This window comes from Macaca thibetana, chromosome 4, assembly GCF_024542745.1.
Source record: "Macaca thibetana thibetana isolate TM-01 chromosome 4, ASM2454274v1, whole genome shotgun sequence".
Classification (NCBI taxonomy): Eukaryota; Metazoa; Chordata; class Mammalia; order Primates; family Cercopithecidae; genus Macaca; species Macaca thibetana.
The window spans coordinates 2823870-2849801 of NC_065581.1; the positions used below are offsets into that span (position 1 = coordinate 2823870).

The 25932-nt window shown below is 48.1% G+C and overlaps 1 protein-coding gene across 5 annotated transcripts; it reads right to left on the reverse strand.

The window, feature by feature from the left end:
* Nucleotides 1–852: 852 nt before the first annotated feature.
* SERPINB6 (serpin family B member 6) lies at nucleotides 853–25687 on the reverse strand. Of its 5 annotated transcripts, none has more exons than XM_050787256.1 (8): nucleotides 15251–15342; nucleotides 13093–13207; nucleotides 11993–12167; nucleotides 8331–8477; nucleotides 7409–7526; nucleotides 5864–6006; nucleotides 1604–1759; nucleotides 853–1388 (listed from the first exon to the last, which is right to left on the reverse strand). In XM_050787256.1, the coding sequence occupies exons 3-8, from the start codon at nucleotides 12155–12157 to the stop codon at nucleotides 987–989; spliced, it is 1131 nt and encodes a 376-aa protein (XP_050643213.1). In that variant the 5' UTR covers nucleotides 12158–12167; nucleotides 13093–13207; nucleotides 15251–15342; the 3' UTR covers nucleotides 853–986. The 5 variants fall into 5 exon arrangements, with proteins under 5 accessions (XP_050643213.1, XP_050643215.1, XP_050643216.1 ...); XM_050787258.1 differs by lacking the exon at nucleotides 15251–15342 and adding an exon at nucleotides 14388–14403; XM_050787259.1 differs by lacking the exons at nucleotides 13093–13207; nucleotides 15251–15342 and adding an exon at nucleotides 25668–25687.
* Between the last annotated feature and the right edge of the window lie 245 nt (nucleotides 25688–25932).

Below are 25932 nucleotides of genomic sequence, written 5' to 3' on the forward strand. Positions count from 1 at the left end.
GCTGCTCCTGAGTCCCATCTGTCACCCCAGCCTGGACACTAAGGGGAAAGAGGACCAGGAAGAGTGGGAGCACAGCTGCACCAGGTAAAGGAGGAGGGGCAGGCTCCCACTGCCTGCAAAAGAAGTCCTTCCTGCCTCCCTGGGACACTGCGTGGCTCCTCCATTGGAGCCTGACCCGCCCTTCTGCTCCTGGATGGCTGGGTGCAGGGATCACATTCCCAGCAACTAACACAAATGGCCCCAGAAACCTTAGCTGTCTTTTCTGTCTGTAATACTTGAGTGAAACAGAAAGGCATCTGGTGCTGACTCGTGAAGTCGCCATAAACTCCGTTACTATAAAGGGAACACTACCATCATTTGACATTTTCAGAAGTGGGCAGTGTGTGTGTGTGAATAGGCATGTGACCCAGCAGTCCCCAGGAAAGCAGAAACACCCACAGGGCAGGGGACTGCTGTCACCCTCGTCTGGCTCACCTGCTCCTCCAACCTCCGTGCAGGCTTCCAGAGAGCTTGTGGCAGTTTTGGAACTGAGCTCCCCGCACCTCCTTGCAGCACCCCATTTCCCCCCTTTCTCTCCCTAGAAGTGGGATGAGACTCCACTACCGAGTAGAGGAGACAGAGAAGCACCATTTATCTTCTTGAGCCCAGGAAAAGTCACACCACCGCCCTCAATGGCAGCTGCCTGCCCACAGTGAAGTCATGGGGTCCCCATGGCTGTGGGGGGTGGGCAACACCTTCCCCAGGCAGGGGTGAGCTAAGTGGTCACTGCCGCCCTAACGTGACCCAGACCCAGAGCAGCCATTTCAGATCCTAGGAAACATCTCCCACGCGGGCACACAAACACACAGAGTAAATGCGGCATCCCACCATCGGGCCCTTTATTTCTGAACTGCCACCACGGCACGGATAAGGCCACTTGGGTCGCAGGCACACTGTGGAGTGTAGGGGACAGAAAGGAGAGGGGCTGCACAGAGGCCGCCCTGTCCTCAGGGAGAGGAAAAGCGGCCGCAGAAGAGAATCCCGTTGGTCTTGCTGTGCTGGATGAAGAAAAGGAAGGGGTGGTCGGCGCAGAAGCGGGGGACGAATCGGGCGCACCGCATCATCATGATGGCAGCTGTGGCGGCTGCGGCCTCCGTGCCCTCCTCGTTGACCTCCACAAAGGACTTGTGCACGACCTTGGACAGACACAGGTCTGCCTTGGACATTCCAGAGAAGTCTGCCTTGCCCAGCTCGAAGGCGTCGGTCATGCCCAGGCTGCACAGGACGCTCTCCATGTCATAGCTTTCCTCCAGTTTAAACCGAGGGAGGGACACCTCCACCTTCTCTTCATCCATCATGTCCAGCCTCGTCCATTCCACGAACTTCTCGTAAGTGAGTTCTTTCTCCACCTAGAGGGAGACAGTTGAAGACTTTAAGACCTAGGGTGCTGCTGCCCACCAGGGCCCTGTGCTGTGCTGCGGATGCCGGACACCGGTGGCAGCGTGGCTATGGTCAGCAGCGGTCTGGTGTTAAATGGCTGACCGCGAAGTGGGGAAAGCAGCCACGGCAGACACCCGCGAGCGGCTCCCTCGCTAGCACGCCTCTCTCACAGCTTAGCTGTTACCGTTCTCAAGTCGGTGGTCTCGTCCGGAAGCATGATGATCATATTCAGCTCCTTGCCAACATACGGAAGCACCAAGATTTGGGTAAATATTTCTCCTATATAGGTCTTCTTAAAAGTAGACTGCATAAACATCATTTGCACAGGTTTCTCCTCATTCTACAAAGAAAACAGATAAACATTAAGCTGAAGCAAGACCCCACTGACACATGGGACAAACCTGTCGGAGCCGGCCACTCTCTGCAGGGAGGAATGCAGCTCGGTTTCTCCCCAGCTTCCAGAACACACGGCAGCACCTTCTCTGCCATCTTCATCACCGCAGCCTCCAGGAACCGGCGTGCCTGGGGCCCAAACCCGACATGTCTTTCCTCTCATTGCTCTCACTCAGCCTCATGACTTTAAACACAATATCACACCAAATTTACCTCCAGCCTGGGCCTCTGCCCTGTCCTTGGGACTCCTGCATTTTACTGCCCACCTGACACCTACGTTTGGACATAAAAGAAACTCCCGATGCCACCTGTAATGTGGCGCTCCATAGATCCTTCAGGTCAGCTCTGTCTACTACAGCTCTGCCCATCTCAGCTGAGGGCAGCGTCACCGTCCAGTGGTCAAAAGCCCTCGAGTGCCCTGACTCCTGTCTTTCTCTCGCACCCTGTGTCTGACTCACTGGTAAATTATATTGGCTCTATCTCGAAAACATAACCAAAATCTGACCTGTTCCTTCTGCCTCTGCTGCTGCCAGCCTAGCCCTGGAATATTGTGATAATATGATTGTGACCGTTCCCGGCACAGCGGCCAGAGGGACCGGGTAGAACCTAAGTCAGATCACATGGTTCTTTGGCAGGATACTCTTCCCTGGCTCCCCGTTTACCCAGAGCAGGAGCTGAAAGTCCCTAAAACGACCTGGAATTGTGATAGCTCATCTCTCTTTAATCACTAACAAGATGTACGAGGGCTTTGTTTGACTACAGGTAACAGAAACCCCAGGTCACCGTGGTTTAGCTGCTAGGAGCTGAGCCCAGTTTCCTCTCCCTTTATCTGCTACAGTCACAGAGGCCTCCTCACAGCACTGACAGCAAACCCGGTTCATCTCATCTCTACACAGCAAGCTTGTCCTCCAATACCTGGAGGGTGAACTTCGGCCTCTTTACGGTCTTTGTTCAAAAATCACCTTGGCAGAGAAGCTGTCCTTGATCATCTTACCTGACACTACACCCCCACCCCAAAAACAGCTTCCTATCCCCTCCCTTGGTATATCTCTGTAGCATTTACCACTGTCTAATACACTCCTATTTTCTTATTTATGCTTGCTGTCTCTCCCCCAAGAAAGCATAAGCTTCACCAGGGCAAGCATGCTTTGCTGGTTTTGTGCATGGCTGAAAAATACCTAGCACCATGCCTGATGCACAGAAGACACTCAGTCAGGTTGGGCATGGTGGTTCATGCCTGTAATCCCACCACTATGGGAGGCCAAGGCAGACGGATCACCTAAGGTCAGGAGTTCGAGACCAGCCTGGCCAACATGGTGAAATCCCACCTCTACTAAAAATACAAAAATTAGCTGGGTGTGGTGGTGCACTCCTGTAATCCCAGCTACTCGGGAAGCTGAGGTAGGAGAATCACTTGAACCTGGGAGGCAGAAGTTGCAGTGACCCAAGATTGCACCACTGCACTCCAGCCTGGGAGACAGACCGAGAGTCCATCTCAAAAAAAAAAATAAAAATAAAAATAAGGCACTCAGTCAACCTCTGCTGAATAAATCATAAATGCATAAATGAATTAATGAGCTGGGATGCTGAAAAGGCCAGGCAACATTTACACATCTCACCAGAAAAAACTGCACTGGTCACCAACCCCAGCCAGCCAATGAGAAAGGCCGGAGGCCAGGAACCACACCCCATCCACCAATCCTTCTCATTTCCTGACTCCAAGCTGCTCCTGTGAGTTGAGTAAATACCCTGCAACAGGCACAGTCAAAGATGCTGCATGGTTTCCAGTCTCTGCTGTAGCACATTCTTCTGTGTTAAATTGAACAATCAAAATACACTGCAGCGGCAGCTTTCTGCTTTCACGTGGTAGAGGCTCACCTGGGCTGGCCCTTAGCCTTTGGCTAGAGCAGTCTTCCGGGCCTCGGTGGCCCCACTCATTTCCTTGGCCAGCGGTAGGCATGTTTTTTCCGTAACTGACCAGACAGGAACTATTTTCTGGTTTGTGGCTACATATACCGTCTCTGTGACAATGAGTCAACTGCTGTTACAGGAGGAAATAAGTAAGTAAATAAGCAAGGGCCATGCACGGTGGCTCACGCCTAATCCCAGCACTTTAGGAGGCCGGTGCAGGTGGATCACCTGAGGTCAGGAGTTCGAGACCAACCTGACCAACATGGTGAAACCCCATCTCTACTAAAAATGCAAAAATTAGCCGTGCGTGGTGGCACACACCTGTAATCCCAGTACTCAAGAGGCTGTGGCAGGAGAATCTGGGAGCGGAGGCTGCAGTGATCTGAGATCACACCATTGCACTCCAGCCAGGGCAACAAGACAGAAACTCTGTCTTGGAAAAATAAAAGTAAAAAAATAATAATAACAAAAATAAAAATAAAAAAATAAGCATGGCTGTGTTTCAATAAACTTTAAAAAAAAACAGGTGGTGGCCTGGCTTTGCTGTAGGCTGGAGTTTGCTGACCCCTGCCTTCAGTAATTCCTCCCTGCACCGCTTCAGGGTCCAAAGCCTCCAATCTTGTAATATAAAAAGATCTAACCTTAGTGACTGAATGATTCACTAAATACACAATTATGTAGACAAGTTCCATTTTATATAGAAGTAAATGAAATTAAGAATCTGTGTCAACTCAAAATCTGTTCCCTTGGAGGGACACTCAATACTGCAGCCCCTTCTTCATCCTTCTTCACTGCAGAGCTCAGAAAGCCCGGCAGGATTCCCCATCTCCCCAAACCCACGGGACCTATAGCTCTGGCCTACACCATATAGAAAGAAGCTTTCCCTTTCTGAAAGGCAGAACCACCAAGGTGAAGGTTTAGGCTCTCCTGCCCTTGCTCCTTCCCGTCCCTGCCACCTGGACTGCTGAAGCCAGTTGAGCCATCTTGTGACCATGAGGAAGAAGACCACATGCTGAGGATGGCGGAGCAGACTCCCTGGGATCATCAGCTGGTGCCAGACCAGCCCAGGTCTCACCTGCCTCCAGACCTCCTGGTAGGGGAGATGAGCTCCTAGGAACTAAACCATGGTGAACTGCGGTTTCTGTTACCTGTAGTCAAACGAAGCCCCTGTACATCTTGTTAATGATTAAAGAGAGAAATAATTTTGCCAGGGGAAAATAGGACAGTTCATTTCAGAACAAAAGTTTGAAAGAAAATAATTCTTTCTGAATTGCAAGGAGAATAAACAATGAAAATTAATTTCTTGAGAAACTGAAGGCTCAAGTTCAAGTTAGCCTGGAAGATCTAACTGTGGTCAATGATCAAGAATACACTGTAATTAATATATTCTGTCTACTCTGTCTATGTTCAAAAATTTCTATAGTGAAAGATAAACAAAACCAGAGACAATAAAGTGGATTCAGTGAGAGGAAGATAAAGGGCCATCAGCAAATGACATCTTCCAAGCTGGAGGTGGTTAATCTCCGTGTCTATCTACATGGTTGGTTTGGTTGTTTTAAAACAAAAATCTGTACTCATCCTTACTATCAAGAGAGGACTGAGTATCAGTCATTGGTTTGGCATTTGCTAGGCACCAGCTACGTGTCTGGCACTTGTCAGACGTCCTCCCTGCTCAGCCTCAATTCAGCAGGGAGAGTGGTTCCGCCCCTGCAGTGTGGCACGGCGGCCAGCAGGAGGCGCGGTAGCGGCGCAGAGGAGCCGTGTGCAGCGCGGCGGGAGGGCTGGCCCGGGGCTTCCCGGGACGCCGCCGGAGAGAAAGGAGCGTGTAGGTCCGGGTGAGAATGACGCTAGAGATCAGGGGGAAATGTCCGCTAGAAGACGGCACACCGTATCTGGAGTCTGAGCTTGAGGACCTTGATGGAGCCTGGGGGCTGCAGCTTCAGACTTGCCCTGTAGGTGGCAGGGCGGATGCCAGGAGCCCAGGGACAGCGGCCACCCGATGGATGGCAAACAGGAGGGGCAGGGGCGGAAAGGGCCCGTGGAGGCCCTCGGCAGGCGGGCCCCGAGTCCGGGACGCTCGTGTGAACGCAGGCGCTGCTCCGGGAGTCGCCCCCGTCACCCGTCACGGCACCTTACTCGCCTTGCTGACTTTAAACCGCCTCTCCTCGGTGTTCTCCTTGTCAAACTGTTCATTCCAGTTTCCTTTGAAATAGACAGCATTCACCAGAACCAGCCTCGTCAGTGGATCCACTGAGCCCGGAGACAGCAACTCCGCAATTTTACCTGAGCAGAGAATTAAAGACCGCGTTAGGCAGGAGCGGCTGCTGATCCCGGACACACCGGGAATCGGCTGAGGCCCTCTTCAGCAGTCAAGTGCACGGATAGAGAGTTCCACTGTACCCCAAATATAAAGGGATGCGTGTCCTGAAAGCAAAGCAACAAAAACTTCTGATAAGAAAAACATCACCATTTGAATAAAACACACAAAGTGAACAAATACATGTTAATTATGCAGGATGAGTTCATAACACATGAGATAGGAAGCAGTCGTGGGTGCCTATGACTTAAAGACAGGAAGTTAAAGGATTGTCAAAAAGGTGGGCAGTCAAAAGATGTTCTTTATAAGCTTAAAGAACAGGTTAGGCCAGGCACAGTGGCTCACACCCATAATTCCAGCACTTTGGGAGGCTGAGGTGTGAGGATCACTTGAGGCCAGGAGTTTGAGACCAGCCTGGACAACATAGTGAGGCCTCATCTCTTTAAAAAAATATTATTAAAATTAGCTGGGCATGGTGGTGCTACCTGTAGTCCCAATTACTTGGGAAACTGAAGCAGGAGGACCGCTTGAGCCCAAGAATTGAGGCTGTAATCTCAGCACTCTGGGAGGCCAAGGCGGGCGGATAACGAGGTGAAGAGATTGAGATCATCCTGGCCAACATGGTGAAATCCCGTCTCTACTAAAAATACAAAAATTAGCTGGGCATGATGGCACACACCTATGATCCCAGCTACTTGGGAGGCTGAGACAGGAGAATCGCTTGAACCTGGGAGGCAGAGGTTGCAGTGAGCTGAGAGCACACCATTGCACTCCAGCCTGGGCAATAAGAGCAAAACTCCATCTCAAAGAAAAAAAAAAAAAAAGAATTGAGGCTGCAGTGAGCTGTGATTGTGGCACTGCATTCCAGCCTGGGTGACAGAGGGAGACCCTGTCTCTAAAAAAAAAAAAAAATGTTTAAATTAAGAACCGTAGATAGACCAGGGCATGACCCGGTGTCCCACGCAATGCATGAAAACTGTAGACCGTACTACCCAAGAGCGAGGCAGCTTGAGATCCATACTGAATCTTTTATGTTACTTATGAAAGGGAAAACTATATTAACATGAACCCCCTCCTCAAAATTGAAATGTGGATTGGTCCAGAAGAGGTGTACCAAATACTGAAGGACATCACGGGTACGCTGAGGACGCAGGGAGAAGCCAGAGACAACAGCACACATCCAGCATTTCCAAAATGTCAAATAATGGCAACTGATTTCAGAAGCAGATTTTTTAAGTTTGCAGTTATTCAGAGAAAAAAAAACATCATTCCTGTTTAGAATCTTGTGAAGATTGTGAAGTCTTGTGAAGGAACTGACAATAAAATGGGTTCAGATGCTGTTACGAGTAGAAAGCAATACATTTTCACCTTCTGTCTTTTCCGCTACCCAGGAGTTGATGTGTTTTCTGGACTTCTCTACGGCGCTGATGAAGTCAAGCTCCTCCATCTCTGCTTGGTAGAATTTTTGGCAGGAATCTCTAAAAGACTAGGATAGACAGAGTGACGTAACTGCCTGGCTACAAAAATGATGAACACCAACGGCCTCCTTCTTCATTGCACCAAATCAGAAAATCTATAATTTTATGATTGACATACATAATTTACAAATAAATATGAGGACTTAACCTGAAATACAACTTCCTAGCTTTAGCTATATTTAATCCTAGCTTAAAAACGAAGTCAAGGTCAGGTACTGTGGCCCACACCTGTAATGCCAGCACTTTGGGAGGCCGAGGTGGGTGGATCATGTGAGCTCAGGAGTTCGAGACCAGCCTGGCCAACATGGCGAAAGCCTGTCTCTACTAAAACTACAAAAATTAGCTGGGCACGGTGGCGGGCGCCTGTAATCCCAGCTACTCGGGAGGCTGAGGCAGGAGAATCACTTGAACCCAGGAGGCAGAGGTTGCAGTAAGCTGAGATCATTCCACCACACTCCAGCCTGCACAACAGAGCGAAACTCTGACTCAGAAAAAAAAAACAAAAAAAACCTAAGTTGAATCAGTCTCTGAATATCAAACAAACTTCACCAACTGCTGGATCCTTTAAGGGAGCAGCCATGCATCAAAGAGCTGCCTGACAAGATGCTGACAAGACAGTTCAAAAGCATGAAGTAGACCTACCTTACTGAAATGCAGAGAATTTAAAACATATTGGCAGGTGAAAAGAAACAAATTACAAAAGCTTACGTATGGCATAGTGGCATTTAGAGCCACACGTTTCCTGCTGGACCCCAGCCCCCACCACCTGGCCACCTTTCTTTCTTTAGTGAATAACAGCAAGTATGACTTACTGAGAGGAAATCACAAGACTTTTCCCCAAAGAGCCTGTTGGCCGTCCTAAGCAAGTACTGCGTGCCAGTCTTGTTCACTTCGGTGAGAAGAGACTGGAAGCCCTGATGGATGTCTCCACCACCACCACTTTTATTGAAAGAAAGTACCTGAAATCAAAAACAGAATGAAAACACATCATTCCTGTATGCTCTGACTTCAGGAAATGAGGCAACCCCAAACTCAGCCTAACAACCATCCAGACCCTTACTACTGCTTAAAAGATCCATCCAAGGCCAGGCACGGTGGCTCAGCACTTTGGGAGGCCAAGGTGGGCGGATCACCTGAGGTCAGGAGTTTGAGACCAGCCTGGCCAACAAGGCGAAACCCCATCTCTACTAAATATATAAAAATGAGCCAGGCCTGGTGGTGCGTGCCTGTAATCCCAGCTACTCAGGAAGTGAAGGAAGGAGAATCACTTGAACCCAGGAGGCAGAGGTTGCAGTGAGCTGAGATCATGCCACTGCACTCCAGCCTGGCGACAGAGTGAGACTCCCTCTCAAAAAAAAAAAAAAAAAAAAAAAAAAAAAAAAAAGATCCATCAGATTAAAGGCCAGAAGGGTCTTGAAAGCCCCTCCCTGTACCCTGTCAGTGCTGGCATGAGCTGCAATGCCCTCCACAAACCCAGTCTCCTGATGCTCAGTACTTGGAGTCTGGTGGCAAACAAGGGTGCCAACCAGACCTCCCATCTATGCAAACGCAGGCCGCTCCTGACGTCAGAAGGGGCAGGCTCCCTCCTGCCCATGGGTCTGGAATGGCCCTGTCACTGGCTCTGACTAATGATACAGTAGGTAGAATTCAGTAGAAGTGATGCTGTTCCAGGCCTAGGCCCTGTTTAAAAGGCCTGCCAGCTGCCATGTTCACTCTCTACCCTGGCCACCATGAAAGAAGGAAGTCCAAGCTATCCTGCTGAAGGCCACATGGAAAGCCCTGGAGAAAGTGCCACCACCTGTGGGGAGAGTTGTTTGAAGAATCAAGGCCTCCAGCCAGGCGCGGTGGCTCATACCTGCAATTCCAGCACTTTGGGAGGCCGAGGCCGGAGGATCACCTGAGGTCGGGAATTTGAGACCAGCCTGACCAACATGGAGAAACCCCATCTCTACTAAAAATACAAAATTAGCCTGGCGTGGTGGTGCATGCCTGTAATCCCAGCTACTCGGGAGGTTGAGGCAGGAGAATCGCTTGAACCCAGGAGGCAGAGGTTGCAGTGAACCGAGATCACACCATCATGCTCCAGCCTGGGCAACAAGAGCAAAACTCTGTGTCAAAAAAAAAAAAGAATCGAGGTCTCAGGGGTGAGAGAGGCCTTCTTGAACCTTCCAGGCCAGGTGTCCACTGAAACAGCTGCATGAGAGACCCGCACTGCTTCCTGGGAGCAGTCCTGCCCACTCAGGCCACAGAATCTGAGAAATAATCAATCATTGTCATTTCCAGCCACTAAGTTTGGGATGGTTTGTTCTGTGGCAACAGGTGACACATGCAGCCATCCCGAAGTGGAATTCTGCCATGACCAAAACCTAAAACATGTGGCCCTGGCCTTGGACCCAGCCAGACCCTGACGGACAGGACGAAATGACTCCTGGGGGCTGGAGAAAGGGGGCCGTGCATGTACCAGCTGAAGAAGTAGAAAGAAGGTCACCCGCAGTGACAGGGAAGATGGGGTGTCTCCCCTGTGAACTCCAGCATCTGGCTAAGGGGTCCAGGATGAACCTGGCTTCTTTTTGCTGCCTAGGATAACACATGGGAAGAGAAAGATGAAAAGAAGGAACTGTTCCATTTTCAAGCAGAATTTAAAGGAACTGTTTCCAATCCAGGATGTGCTAGGTGGAGAATAAAAATGTTTCTTCTTCCCAACCTCTCCAGCTGGCAAAAGATTCTAAAAGAGATGGCCTCAGGGCAAAGATCAAATCCCAGACACTGGCCTCAAGGGTGAGGTCCAAATCCACTTCGTTAAACCTTAGAAGATTCAGGCAGCATCTTACAGACCCTCTGGCAGGCTCTCCCGTGGCACCCTGACTCCCAACCCAACACAGAGCACTCAGGATGGGGGTGGGGGCAGGGGGGCATTTTTGTCCAGGGAAGCAGAATTCTAAGTTGATAGAAATCCCACAGTGGTTTTCAAGCACTTGGAACAGCTTGGACTAAAAGGGAGAGACGGCTCAAAGTGCAGGGAGGCCTCTGGGTGCCCACGTCCTACAGGTGGGAGGTAGGCTGGGAGTGCAGCAAGCACGGGCCATTTCCTACAGAACAGGAAAGGAGCTGCCAAGAGCGACAGCAGGACACAGAGGGCAGAGCATGGCCAGGGCAGCAGCGGACAAGGGACAATTCCCGGAAGCCGCAGTGAAGGCTCATCAAGGCTCATCAAGGAACGCCCTGCAGCCAGGGCTGAGGGGTGGACAATAGGTGCCCGGCTCGGCTTGGGAATTGCCACGGTGCAGTGATGGCCACATGCCTCCCACGCCTACTGTGATGGGCTACATGTGTCCCCCCAAATTTACACACTGAGGTCCCAACTCCAGTGTCTCAGAATGGAACTGCATTTGCAGAGAGGGCCTTTACAGGGGGGATTAAGGTAACAAGGCCATTAGGTTGGGCTTTAATCCAATAGGACCCATGTCCTTATAAAAAGAGGAGATGAGGTCACAGACGCACACACAGAGATGATCACGTGAGGACACAGGGAGAAAACAGTGTTTACAAGCCGAGGAGAGTGGCTGCAGGAGAAACCAACCCTGCCCACACCTGGATCTCAGACTCCCAGGGAACCACCAGGTCCAGAGGGCAGACCACAGCAGTCATGGGTGGCCCCAACCAGCCACGTCTCTGGTGTGCACACCCTCGCTCAGCCCTCAGACACAGAGATGCGCCTGCCTTTAGCACTGGGGCCTTGGCAAGCAGGACGCACGTGGAGGCTTGATAGGCCCTTGTCTCAAGCCTGTCTTCTGGGAGCACTTCCACTCAGAACCCAGCCGCCTGGCCTGCGGGAGCCCAGGCAACCCTGCTGAAGGAAGCGTGTGGAAGGCCCCAGTGGAGAAGGCCACAGAGAAGACGCCCCAACCCCCTACTGAGCCCCTGCTGACGTAGCCCCACAAGGGACCCACCCAGTGCCAAGTGGTGCAGAAGCACCACTCAATCCACCCGGATTCAACAACCAGGAAAGCTGCTGAGCTGGGAGAGCTGGTTACACAACCTCAAATAACCAGAACACTACTGAAAACATGTTTAGCTGACAAATGCCATTCTAAGAAGGGTTTACACGCAAACGAGAAAATAAAGACCCCTAACAACCAAAAACCAGATGACAGCACCCAAAGATCATCACAGGACTCAACCTGAACCTTGTGACTTTACAACCATCTACAAACTCATGAACAAGCTAAGCCATGTGATGATGAAATCATTCATTCCCCTGAATCGGGCACCCCCTCTCCACCCCTATGGGTCAGTGAGGGTATTGTCCCCAGGGTGCTCCAGCATGGGCGGCATGCCCTTCCCTGCACACTCTCCATCCACACCCTGCGATACTGCACAGTCATCCGTCTCCAGCAATCCCTCTGCGATTTGGAATGTGGAGGAGCAGCTCACTTGACAGTGAATAGCACCCGTGGCTGCCCTGAAGCTGTACCTGGGCCATCTGTGCAGCGGTGTTTCCCTTTGCCCCCATGTAGACCATGGCCAGGGCACAGGACATGCTCATGGGTGAGAAAAACACATTCTTCGAGTTGTCTTTACCCAGCGTTTTCAAAAGGTTTAAGGCAAAGGTGCCATTTGCTTCTGCGAGAACATCCATGATGGCAGACCTGGAACAAGATTGAAAATCAGAATCACATAAGCACAGCTTCCACGGGACTGCATCTCACACGCCTTACTGATAGTCACCGCCGACGCTGTGGTTCGGCGGGCAAACAGACACACACACAGAACTCTGGGTGTTTCTTTTTAGGACCCTCCAAATTATTGTGTGTGTTTCTAATGTTAAGTGTGGAAAACAAGAGTTCTATGTGTAATGCAGCCCTGTTTTGTGAGGACTCCTCCCTGCACGCCTGCCCGTACACGGAGAAAGTGCGGGAGGAGGCACCCTGTCCCGGAGTCACTTTCTTGGGATGGAATTACAGAAGGGTATTGCCTTTGGCTTCTACGTTTGTATTCTTTGGTGTGTTTTGTGGGCTTAAATGTACTGTTTTAATTTGAAAAATATTCAAAATGATAAATTCACTGACAGTTACACAAGAAAAGATGGCCAAATGTGTTTATAAGGAGAGAGAGAACCCCATTTCAGGGTAACAAGAGCCTTAAAATAAAAGAAGATAAATCAAGCCACACACAAAGATGCGTGAAAGCCTTTCAAATGCCTCCTGACCCTTGGATCTCCTTCTAGGAAATCCCTGCAGGTGGCAAAGCCCCAATCTTAGACCACGCTTGGAGACCTCCTGCTGCCACAAGCCAGGCCTTCCTGCTCCTGAACTCACAGCACACTCAGGGCACCACCTTGCCTCCCGGGCTATGGGGGCGTGCCCATCTCCACCTTCAGAGACAGGCGCAGGGGTAGGGTCAGGCTGCACACATCTCTCTAGCCCCGCCGTGCAGGGGGTGTGGCAGCCCCAGCAGGGTCCAGAGCAGGAATACAGCTGGATCATCGGGGCGGGGGAGCTGGGTATCTTCAGGCAAGTCGGAATCACAGAATCACAACGTGTTAAAGCCCAGTAAGTCCTTAGAGAGACCTACCTTCAATGCCCCTCTGCACTAGAGAGAAGGTGAAGTCGACAGAAGTGAAGCTAAGAAGTAGCTGGGCTTGAAACGCAGCGCCAACGCCCTGTCTGGGCTACTGCTCAAGAAGAATCTGCAGAATCAGGTGAGAGGACAGGGGCAGGTAAGGACCCCACAGGCAGTCAGGTTGGGGAGGAGGGGACGCGGGAATACAGGGATGCGGGGCCTGCCTGCTCTGACACAGTTCTCAAATGTTTACCAAATGAATATGTCCCACTCGGAGAATGCCAGCATTCTAAGACAGTCCCAGTGACTCACTTGAGCAGTGAGTGGGAACCCACAGAACAAGGAAGGCGAGAAGCTGGAGCAGATATTTCCTGGAGCACATAGGAGAGGGAAGGAGGTGTCTACTGAAGGCCCTGTGAGGAGATGCTGAATTAACCAGTTCTCCACCATGCATGCCTTTACATTCATAGCTGGGGTTGGCTGAACAAGTGCCCCAAAGATACCTGGGTCCTAATCCCTGGGACCTGTGAATGCCCTCTTACATGGCAAAAGGGACTGTGCGGCATGATTAAATTCAGGCTCTTGAGATGGGAGATTATCCTGGAGTGGTCCAGTTGGCCCTAAATGTAACCACAGGTGTCCTTCTAAGAGGGAGGCAGGGGGAGATCTCACGGGAAAAAGCAATGCAAAGAATAAAGCAAAAGGCCCCTCCACTGGCCTTGAAGATGAAGGGGCCTCAAGCCAAGGAGTGCAAGGACCGCAGCTGCAGTAGCTTGGGTGCCCTTATGATTACATATATGGAAAAGAATGTTGATTCTGTTCATTCTAATTTCACTCTGCTGTTACTGGTCTGTGTTAACTGTTTCATGCTGAATTGTAATAAAATGCATTGGAATTGGCCTTAACTTAAAATACTTAGTTTACATAGTCGAGTATGACCAAAGAACTTTTCTCTTTGGTGGCACCACATCACAATGGATGCAATTACTCAGATACGGTCCTGCAATGAGAACACAAGCCATCTATGCTGATAACAGCAGTCATTGGTGTTAATCCTAGCACACATAACAGCCCCAGCAATACAAGGCCGGCCCAGGACCTTAACTAGAAGGTCACTGAACACATCAGATCTCATCTCATCAGGCCTGACCCACACCAGAAAGGATGCAGGCAGCTGCAGGGTGTATCCCTGTCATTAGGCACAAGGGCATCCCAGAAAGCAAAAGTGCCCAAAAAATGGACTCAGGTGCCCCCTCGCATCTGAGTATTCGGACAGCATGTGAACATTAATTATTAATTTTCTGTACCTCAGTTTTCCAAAGCCAAACTTTAGGTAAAAAAAAAAAAAAAAAAAAAAAAAAAGAAGAAGAAGAAGAAAGTAACTTAAATGCCAATTTGTGGTTAAAGTTTCCTCTTTGCCTTGAAGACATCAAAGCTCGTAATAGTTTGCCTGTAGGAAGTTTAATTCAAACACTGAGCGGTAAGGAGATCCGGGCTGGACCACACGATTGTCTCCACAGGTCTGGGCGACCTGGAAAGGGCTGCGGAATCGGCCAAGCCCAGCACGGCCAGTCCAGGGAACGCACGCAGGGGACCGGATGGCAGCGTTCGGCGCCGATCCCTCGGCCTCTCTCCGCCTCCCGCCGGGCTCCCGACACTCGGCGCCCCAAGACTGAGCACGCGTCCTCCGGGTCGCGGAGCAGGCGAGGGGTCACGGAGGCCGCGGGGCCCACGGGGGTCACCTGTGGCCCGGGAGGCTCTGCGCCGCCCCCATCCCGCGCCGGCCGCCTCTTCCGTGGGCGCTGGGCCTGTGCGCCCGGGGTCCCCGCGTCAGCGGCGTCACCGGCCGAGCTCGCGGCCACGCACGACTCACCGGCCGCGTCGCCGTCCTCCGCAGCTGCGAGGCTCCGGAAGGGAACCCAAGCCGGACGCTCGCCCGGGCTCCCGCCCTGCTGGGACGGCGAGGGTCACAGCCCCGCGCGGCCACGCCCCATTCTCGGGGCTCCCGCGTCCCCGCGCGCCGTTGACCCACGCGCGTTCCCGGCCCCGCCGCCCTCTGCCCCGCCCCACTCCCTCTCCCGCCACACGCGCTCGCGCCCCCGGCTTTCCCGACTTGGGAGCGGCAAACCCAAGCCAGCGTGTCCGAGCGGCCCCCAAGCCAGACACTTACCCCAGGGCGGGGAGCGAGTGGAACGGCGGGTCGAGACGCCGGAGCCACCCCGGACCTCAAATACCCGCGGGGAGGCGGGCGGAGTCCCGGGTCCGGAGCACTGAGAGAGGCGGGGCGGGACGCGCGGGTCAACCCCACCCTGCCCGGAGGCCTTGGCTTTGACTAGTTCAGGGCCCCAGCGGCGTGTTTCTGGTGCCTCTAGAGAGACTGAATGCTGGCCTGGTTCCAGAAAAGGGCCAGCTCCTGATACACGGCCATTCACTGGGGAGTGCAGAGCACGCATTTAAAAATGAGCCGACTAGATACAGCTCACAAAGACTTTGCTGATAAAACAGCTTGCGGCAAAGAAGCCAGCCAGGGGCCAGCGCGGTGGCTCACCCCAGTAATCCCAACACTCTGGGAGGCCGAGGCGGGCGGATCACTTGAGGTCAGGAGTTCCAGACCAGCCTGGCCAACATGGCAAAACCCCGTCTCTACTAAAAATACAAAAATTAGCCGAGTGTAGTGGCGCGTGCCTGTAATCCCAGCTGCTGGGGAAGCTGAGGCAGGATAATCACTTGAACCCGGGAGGCAGAGGTTGCAGTGAGCCGAGATGGTGCCACTGCACTGCACTGCAGCCTGGTCCATCTCAAAAAAGGAAAAAAAAAAAAAAAAGCAGACTAAAGAGCTTTTGCAAGGCAAAAGGAATAGTCAAGCAGAGTACACAGACTACCCACAGAGTGGGAGAAAATCTTCACAATCTATACATCCGACAAAGCAGTAATATCCAGAATCTACAAGAAACTCAAACAAATTAGCAAGAGAAAAACAATCCCATCAAAAAGTGGGCTGGCATGAATAGACAATTCTCAAGAGTGTATACAAATGGCCAACACACATATGAAAAAATGCTCCACATCACTAATGATTAGGGAATGCAACTCAAAACCACAATGTGACACCACCTCACTCCCGCAAGAGTGGCCATCACCAAAAGGCAAAAACTCAAAAAACAATAGATGTTGGCGTGGATTCGGTGAAAAGGAAACACCTCTACACTGCTGATGGAAATGTAAACCACTGTGGAAAATAGTGTGGAGATTCCTTCCATAACTAAAAATAGAATTACCATGTGATCCAGCAATCCCACTACTGGATATCTACCCAGAGGAAAATAAGTCAATATACGAAAAAGATACTTGCACACACATGTTAGCAGCACACTTCGCAACTGCAAAAACATGAAACCAACCCAAATGCCCATAATCAAAGAGTGGATAAAGAAACTGTAGTGTGCATATACGATGGAATGCTACTCAGCCGTAAAAAGGAATGAATTAATGGCATTTGCAACCTGAATGGGATTGGAGACCATTGTTCTAAGTGAAGTAACTCAGGAATGGAAAACCAAAAATTGTATGTTCTCACTCATAAGTGGGAGCTAAACTATGAGGATGCAAAGGCATAAGAATGATACAATGGACTTCGGGGACTTGGGGGAAAAGGCTGGGAAGGGAGTGAGGGATAAAAGGCTACAAATTGAGTTCAGTGTATACTGCTAAGGTGATAGATGCACCAAAATCTCACAAATCACCACTAAAGAACTTACTTGGTAGGGTGGGGTGGCTCATGCCTGTAATCTCAGCACTTTGGGAGGCCAAGGTGGGCAGATCACAAGGTCAGGAGTTCAAGACCAGCCTGGCCAGCATGGTGAAACCCCATCTCTACTAAAAATACAAAAAAATTAGTCAGGCATGGTGGCACACGCCTGTAGACCCAGCTACTGAGGAGACTGAGGCAGGAGAATTGCTTGAACCCAGCAGGCGGAGGTTGGTTGTAGTGAGCTGAGATCATGCCACTGCACTCCAGCCTGGGCAACAGAGCAAGACTCCACCTCAGAAAAAAAAAAAAAAAAAAAAACTTGCCATGTAACCAAATACTGCATGTTCTCCAAAAACCTGTGGAAATAAAAAACTAATATAGATATATATTTTTTTAATTTAAAAATAAATTGTGTGTACTATCGAGCGGTGTGTTAAGGACTTCCGGTTCTCTCCAGGCCCATAGGGATTAGACCCCAGGGTACTGACAGGTTAGCCAAGGAAGTGTAAAAACTCCATTCCATCTGCCATCTCAGATGGAGCAGCCTTGGAAAACAGAAACATCTAGCGTCAATGGAAGTAGGGAAAATGCTAGCCAGGTATTTTACATGAATTCAATTTTGAGAACTCGAGCTGTTTTACTCCTTCTGTCCTTACCCTAAGGCGGAGTTTCTCAACATCAACACTGCTGACTGCATGAACCCCATAACTTGTGGTTGTGGGTCTGTCCAGGCATTACAGATGTTTCACAAAATCTCTGGTGGAGATCCACCAAGTGGATGCCAGTAGCAAACCACACGCCCCTCCCTAGTTGTGGCTTAATTAGTCTTTAGTGATATAAATTGCAAATATTTCCCCCAGCTTGTTGTCTGTTTTCTGACATTGCTTCTGGTGATTTTGGCATACACTCTTTTAATGTAGTCAACTTTAATGATTTTTCCTTTATTGTTTCTGAGTCATAGAAAAACTTTCTCTATTCACAAGGAGCAGTATCTTTTAGGAAAAAAAAAAAACCTCTAGATTATAGAGTTCACCAATGTTTTCTTCTAGTATTTGTATAGTTTTATTTTTTATATTTAGATTGCTGATCCATTTAAAGTTTATTCTGGTGTATGGGAGATATAGATCCAATTTTAACTCGCTTTCAAGTGACTTTCAGTTTTTCCACCTCTGTTTATTGAAAAACCATATTTTCACTAATGTCTTCACATGCCACATATGTTATGTATCAAAGAGCTACATATACTTGGGTCTGATTCTGGACTTTCAATTTGGTTCTACTGGTCAGATTCTTTCAATTTTAGAGTTTTCCTCATATGATTTAATATCTCGTACAGTGCGTTCTCCTTAGTGCTCTTCTGCTTCAGATTTTCCTGTCTATCCTTGCTGCTTTTTCTCCCATACAAACTTTTTTGTTGTTGTTTGTTTGTTTTGAGATGGAGTCTCACTCTGTCGCCCAGGCTGGAGTGCAGTGGTGTGATCTCGGCTCACTGCAACCTCCATCTTCTGAGTTCAAGCGATTCTCACGCCTCAGCCTCCCGAGTAGCTGGGATTACAGGCACATGCCACCACGCCCAGCTAATTTTTGTATTTTTAGCAGAGATGAGAGTTCACCATGTTGGCCAGGCTAGTCTCGAACTCCCGAACTCATGATCCGCCCTCCTCAGCCTCCCAAAGTGCTGGGATTACAGGCGTGAGCCACTACGCCTAGCCTCTCCCATACAAACTTAAGAGTCAACTTGTCTAGCTCTGGAAAAAAAAAAAATCTTGTTGGTGGGGCATGGTGGCTTACACCTGTAATCCTACCACTTTGGGAGGCCAAAACAGGTGGATCTCTTGAGGTCAGGAGTTCGACACCAGCCTGGCCAACATGGTGAAACCCCATCTCTACTAAGAATACAAAAATTAGCTGGACCTGATGGCGTGTGCCTATAATCCCAGCTACTTGGGAAGCTGAAGCAGGAGAATTGCTTGAACCTGGGAGGCAGAGGTTGCAGTGAGCCAAGATGGTGCCATTATACTCCAGCCTGAGTGACGGAGTGAGACCCTGTCTCAAGAAAAATAAATAAAAATTTTAAAAAATAAAATTCAACTATAGTCAAGCAGGCCAGGTGCAGTTGCTCATGCCTGCAATCCCAGGACTTTGGGAGGCAGAGGTGAGTGGATCACCAGAGCGAGACTCCATCTCAAAAAATAAAAATAAAAAATAAAAAGAAAATAAAAATAAGTCTTGTTGGTAATCTATTAGAAACATATTGAATTTACATATTACCCTGTTATAAACCAACATTTGTACTTTGATTTAGTTGTTCTAGCCAAGAACATGCTGGGTCTTTCTGTTCATTCATATAATTTTTTTCCTTTTTCCTTTAAAGTTTTGTTCATGTAAGATTTGCACATTTCGGCGAGGCGCGGTGGCTCAAGCCTGTAATCCCAGCACTTTGGGAGGCCGAGGCGGGTGGATCACGAGGTCAGGAGATCGAGACTATCATGGCTAACATGGTGAAACCCCGTCTCTACTAAAAATACAAAAAACTAGCCGGGCGTGGTGGTGGGCGCCTGTAGTCTCAGCTACTTGGGAGGCTGAGGCGGGAGAATGGCGTGAACCCGGGAGGCGGAGCTTGCAGTGAGCCGAGATCACGCCACTGCACTCCAGCCTGGGAGACACAGCGAGACTCCGTCTCAAAAAAAAAAAAAAAAAAAAGATTTGCACATTTCTTGTTTAGTTTATTCCTAGTTATTTTATCTCTTCGCTGGTATTGTATGTAAGCAAGTTTCTTCCATTATATTTTCCAACTAGCTTTTGTTTGTGGATGAGAAAATTAATTGTTTTTATGTATTAACTTTATAACCTGCTTCCTTACTTAATTTTTTTACTATTTGTATTTTTTTTTTTTTTTTTTTTTTTTTGAGACAGAGTCTCGCTCTGCCGCCCAGGCTAGAGTGCAGTGGCGTGATCTTGGCTCACTGCAAGCTCCGCCTCCCGGGTTCACGCCATTCTCCTGCCTCAGCCTCCCGAGTAGCTGGGACTACAGGCGCCCGCCACCTCGCCCAGCTAGTTTTTTTGTATTTTTTAGTAGAGACGGGGTTTCACTGTGTCAGCCAGGATGGTCTCGATCTCCTGACCTCGTGATCCGCCCGTCTCGGCCTCCCAAAGTGCTGGGATTACAGGCTTGAGCCACCGCGCCCGGCCTACTATTTGTATTTTTTATTGATTCTTTTAAGTCATCTATAGCTATACTATATCACCTATAAATAGAAATAGTTGTACTTCTTTCTCCAATGTTCATCCCTCTAATCGTTTTCTCTTATTTGATTGCATTGGCTGATACCTTCAATGGAGCAAATTGCTTGACCATTTGTGGTGTTAGTATCTACAAAATGAAAGGGTGAAGCCCTTTTGGCTTCACCAAAGGGCAAGTTGTTCGTAACTTAATTGCTTCTTCTCAAAATAGGTTTACTGGGCAGGGAGACCTAGGAAGGGGTTCTGTAGTCTGGCATTCTCTGCCGTCCCGCCTGGATTTAAATTAGGTTGAAGAACTATTTCCAAATTACATAGGTTAATAATTCTGGGCTCAGCATCCTCCTAGAGAGACATATCTGTCAAAAAGTTGTTTCGTACATGTTTATGACATTTTCATTACATCGTATCTAACAGGCTTATAATGAAAAGCAATCAAAACCAAAAGTAACCAGGTTTTTAGTAATAGATGAGTGCACAGTTGGAGAACTACTCCGATGAGTGGTTCTGATGCTCGTGGGACAAAGGCCTGGGTTTTCGTGAAAAAGCAGTTTGATGTGGCACCACTGGAAATGCATACAGGCCACTTTTCCCCTCTTTAGCCATTTTCAGAGGGGAAAGGAGAGGGGATGCCGGCATTCTCCAAAAAAAGACAGTTTTCTCCTGGAAAACCCGCCTCCAGAGCCTCACGCCTGAAGTTCTAAAGGTAACATTCAGGCTCTTCTATGTTTTTTCTCTTTCTCCTCTTTCTCATTTAACAGGGAATTGGTCAATCACGCAATGTACCCTTGGGGCTAACCTCCCGGTGGAGAGCCTCGCCCTCTCTCTGGACCCAGAGTGAGGAAGGAAAGATGAGCAGGGGTGAATCAGTGGACTTCTGAGTCTCATTTTAGTTTTCCTCAGAACTTTTCAGGGACTGGGCCTTCACTCAGGAAATGTCCCAGGCAGCTGTCTTGAAAACTGAGTTCAGGGTGCCTCTAAGCTATCTCAGTGCCAGGTGGTGGCTGGAGGAGAGGTTAATGCCACTGTTAGAGGAAACCAGAGAGCTGAAGGCAGGACGTCCTAGTCTGTTAGCAGAGGATCACGCTCACAATCGTTATTCCACGGAACTCGGTGATTCATTGGTGTAATGTTCAGAAAATTCGTTTCAAACATAAGATGCCATAACAAAGACCTGCCCTTCAGGAAAAGTCTTTTTCTTTCCCACCAGCTTCATTGGTCCCTGCTGCTAACCGTGACTGAAAACACATGGGTTTTACTTAGCAAGAGCATGACATTTTCTTTTCTCAAACTTCTTTGGATGGGGACTAGTTCAGTTTTGGTTTGAAAGGACTTCAGTACTCCATGTGAAATAAAAGTAAACAAAGCCTTCTTGGTGTGTAAACCAGAAAGTATCTGAGACAAGTATCAGTCAATTTAGAAGTTTATTTTGCCAAAGTTAAGGACGTGCCCATGACACAGACTCAGGAGATCCTGAAAACACGTGCCTAAGGTGGTTGGGGTACAGCTTGGTTTTATACGTTTTAGGGAGACATAAGACATCAATCAGTACATATAAGATGTACATTGGTTCGGTTTGAAAAAGTGAAACAACTATAAGCAGGTGGGGAGGCTCCAGGACATAGGTAGATTCAAAGATGTTCTGATTTTCAGTTGGTTTAAAAGAGTTTATCTGAAGACCTGGAATCAATTCAGTTGAAGGAAGTGTCTGGGTTATGATAAGGAGTTGTGGAGACCAAGGTTCTTATTATGCAGATGAAGCCTCCAAGTAGCAGGCTTCAGAGAGGACAGATTGTAAATGTCTCTCATCAGACTTAAAATGTGCCAGACTCATAGTTAATTCTCTCCTGGATCAGGAAAAAGACCTGGAAAAGGGAAAGGATTCTCCACAAAATGTAGATTTCCCCCACAAGAGACAGCTTTGCAGGGCCAATTTCAAAATATGCCAAATAAATATATTTTGGGGTAAAATACTTTGATTTCTTTCAGGGCCTGCTGTTTGTCATGTGATGCTATATGAGGGCCAGGCTGGAATTTGGTGTCTGATTGCTACAAAAAACAAACAAACAAACAAACAAAACAGCTGTTTCACTAGTATTAAGATCTCTATTTTAACGTTAATGTTGGTCAGTTGTGTCTGAATTCCAGTGGGAGGAAAGCAAGTCCTGCCCCCTCTTCCCATCATGCCCTGAACTAGTTTTTCAGGTTAACTTTGGAATGCCCTTGACCAAGAGGAGGGGTCCATTCAGATGCTTGCAGAGCTGAGAGTTTTATTTTTAGTTTACAGCTGTTTACAAGACAGTCTGAATTTACAATCAGGAAATTGGAAATAGAGATTTGCCAGCTTTAGCATGTGTCCCTGAAGCTTAAAAAAATAAAAATAAAAAAGATTTACTAGGGATCTTGGTCATGGGTACTAAACACATCTCATTTTACTTTTGAATTTGGGATTGTTGCAAGTAAATATTTTGTATTGCTCCACTTTATTTTTTGAAACACTTCCCCTTTCAAATGTTAGAAATCATAGATTGACAAAAACACATTCAAAAAGAATGTGTAACCCACAAACCAGCTCATCTAACACAAATCAGGTTCGGTGTAAGAACACCGCACTGTAACTCACCCATGACCAAATCAAAGAACAGCAACTAAGAGATCGCTGTGAATGAGTACATTCTGTTCTGCTGACATATCAGCTCTAACACAAAAAGGGAGAAAAGGAGTTCTCCTGAATAACTGTGACTATTTCACCATGACACTTACATTATGTAATGTTATCATTCTCCTTGTAAATTTCTCAGAATTTCATGGATTAACAGACTGGTAAAACTTAAAGAGCATTTCTACCTTGATGTTAATGGTAAAGATGGATTTGAATTTATTTAGCAATACTTTAAAAAAACTAGGTCACAGTGAATTGAACCAAGGAAGGCTCAGTGTCTAAATGGTAAATAAACAATAAACTGGGGCCAGAGATGAGTAAAAAACTTACCCTAATGGATAAAACATCCTAGTTCACTCTATTTGGTTAATTGAATATTTATCATACAACTACAATGCAAACATTGAGATTGGTCCAGAGCTAGAACCCCTGCCCTCCAATAGAGGACATAAGTTCCTAGGCAACTACCTACACCTAATTTGTTTTCCTTATAGATAATGTAAACCAAAAATAAAATTATAAGTACCCCAGCCAACTAAATGGACCTCTCCACCAAGGCCATTCTAAAGTTAGTGTGAAAAACTAGTTCAGGCCATGATGAAAAGTGAGGCCAAACATGCCTCATTCTCATTATACACACCTGCCTTTGGAATCCAGGCACAATTCCTCATCTTAATGCAGACATTCTCTTCTATTGATTCTATCTGCATGACAGGAACCTTAGTCTCTGCAACACCTTATCTTAACCCAGACACCCAGACATTCCCTTCTACTGAGTCTAAATCTTTAGATAATAACCCTTTTCAACTAATTGCCAATTAGAGCTCTATTTTATTTTATTTTATTTATTTATTTATTTGGAGACAGGGTCTCACTCTCTTGCCCAGGCTGGAGTGCAGTGGCATGATCTTGGCTCACTGCAGCCTCAACTTCCCAGACTCAAGCAATCCTACTACCATAGCCTCCCAAGTAGCTGGGACTACAGTCACATGCCACCATGCCAGACTAATTTTTTTATTTTCTGTAGAAACAATGTCCCACTATGTTGCCAGGCTGGTCTCGAACTCCTGGGCTCAATTGATCCTCCTGCTTCCGCCTCCCAATGTGCTGGGATTATAGGCATGAACCACTATACCTGGCCAGAAAATTCTTGAATTCACCTATGAACTGGAAGCCCCCATTTCCAGTTGTCTGCCTTTCTGGACCAAACCAACGTACATTTTACATGTATTGATTGATGTCTTATGTTTCCTTAGATTGTATAAATCCAAGCTGTAGCCCGACTACCTTGGGCAGATGTTCTCAGGATTTCCTAGGGTTGGGGATTTCCTGTGTCAGGAGTCATTGGTCACTCATATTTGGCTCAGAATAAATCTTTTCAAATGTTTTACAGAGTTTACCTCTTTTCATCAACAGTAGTAAACACTGCAATGTTTCCTAGGAACAACAGAAAAATTAACCAAATGACATATAGCAATACCAATCAGCAGTGTTTCTATACTTTTGTCAGAGGCATTTGAACCAGACCTACTCCATCTTGAATACAGGTAGGTCACATAAGGCTGTGCTTTAATAAGTATCATGGATCATCAAATATGAGAGCTACTGGGCTGCATTGCCAGGAGGAGGTTAGGCATTCTTAGTCACAGGATGAGATAACAGGTCAGCACAAGATAGGGGTCACAAAGACTTTGCTGATAAAACAGCTTGAGGTAAAGAAGCCAGCCAGAATCCACCAAAACCAAGATGATGACCCAAGTGACCTTGGGTCCTCCTCACTGCTCATCATACAGTAATTATAATGCATTAGCATGCTAGAAGACAGTCTGCCAGCACCAGAACAGTTTACAAATGCCATGGCAATGTTAGGAAGGTACCCTATATGCTCTAAAAAGGGGAGGAACCCTCAGTTCTGGGAGTTGCCCACCTCTTTCTCAGAAAACTCATGAATAATCCACCCCTTGTTTGGCATAGAATCAAGTGATAACTGTAAGTATAGTCAGCTGAGCAGCTCTTGCTGCTGCTTTGCCTACAGAGTAGCTACTCTTTCGTTTCTTTACTTCTCTGATAAACTTGCTTTCACTTTACTCTGTAGGCTTGCCCCAAATTCTTTCTTGTGAGAGGTCCAAGAACCCTCTCTTGGGGTCTGGATTGGGACCCCTGTCTGGTAACACTTTGTAGCTCTCATATCTGAGGGCCCATTAGAAAAAAAAAAAAAAAAGCAACCACTCCCAGTTAGCCGCTTGGTAAACCTGATTGGATCATGGATCACTTCTAAAGGACACCTAGCAGGCAGGCAGCAGAGAACCTGCTATAAGGCCATGAATACGGACAAAATTCATGTAACCTCTCCTGCCAGTGTAAGGAAGTCAAGGAGGAGAGTTTAAAATAAGATGCTGTTCAAAGTGGTGCAAGACACAAGGAACAGAGATCGGATGAGACCACAGGCAATCGGCAAATACAAGATTCACTCTCTTCCTCTGAGAGGTGGTGACCCACTTTCCTAAGAGAAAAGTGTTTGGAAGACTAAGGTCCCGATTTTTTCTGCCCCAGGAAAGCTTCTGGAACAACACTTCAGGGGCTGCTGACAGGCCGCTCTGCTTCTCACCAGCCGTGAGCGTCCAACCACAAAGCAGGCCCCAGGCTTCTCTGTGTCTCCTCTGCAAGGTCAGGCTGGGGAAGACCCTAAGCTCCGCTCCCTGCACCATCCCTAGCTTGTGAGAGCAGCCACCACGCTCCCCGCTCCTGCATTTATTGCAAAGAGCCCAGCTTCCTTCCAGAGTTTTCTAGTACCGAAGCAAACAACCTGCCTTATTTTCTGAAATGTCTTAGTGGAGGGTTGAGAGACACTGGGACTTACTTTTGTGGGTGATCGCTCCCCAGCCTTCCTTCCAGATTTGCAGGGACTAAGTGCTAGACCCTTTCTTCCCTTACCTGTGAGAGTAGACCTGGAAGTGAGGTAAAGCCACGGTCCTTCAATCTAGGCCGAATATTGGCTTTGCTCCCTGCTCCCTGGAATTTTGAGACAAGTCCAGCATGTACTTGTCTCTCTCACTCGTACAACTCAAGTAGTTCATTGAAGTGGGTGAAAGACCCAGAAATGTAACCAGGCCACACTCTCCTACGCCTGGAATTTGTAAACCCTTCCCACAGCAAATGCATATACTTGAGGTCCCTCCCTCACTAAGTAACAGAGCTG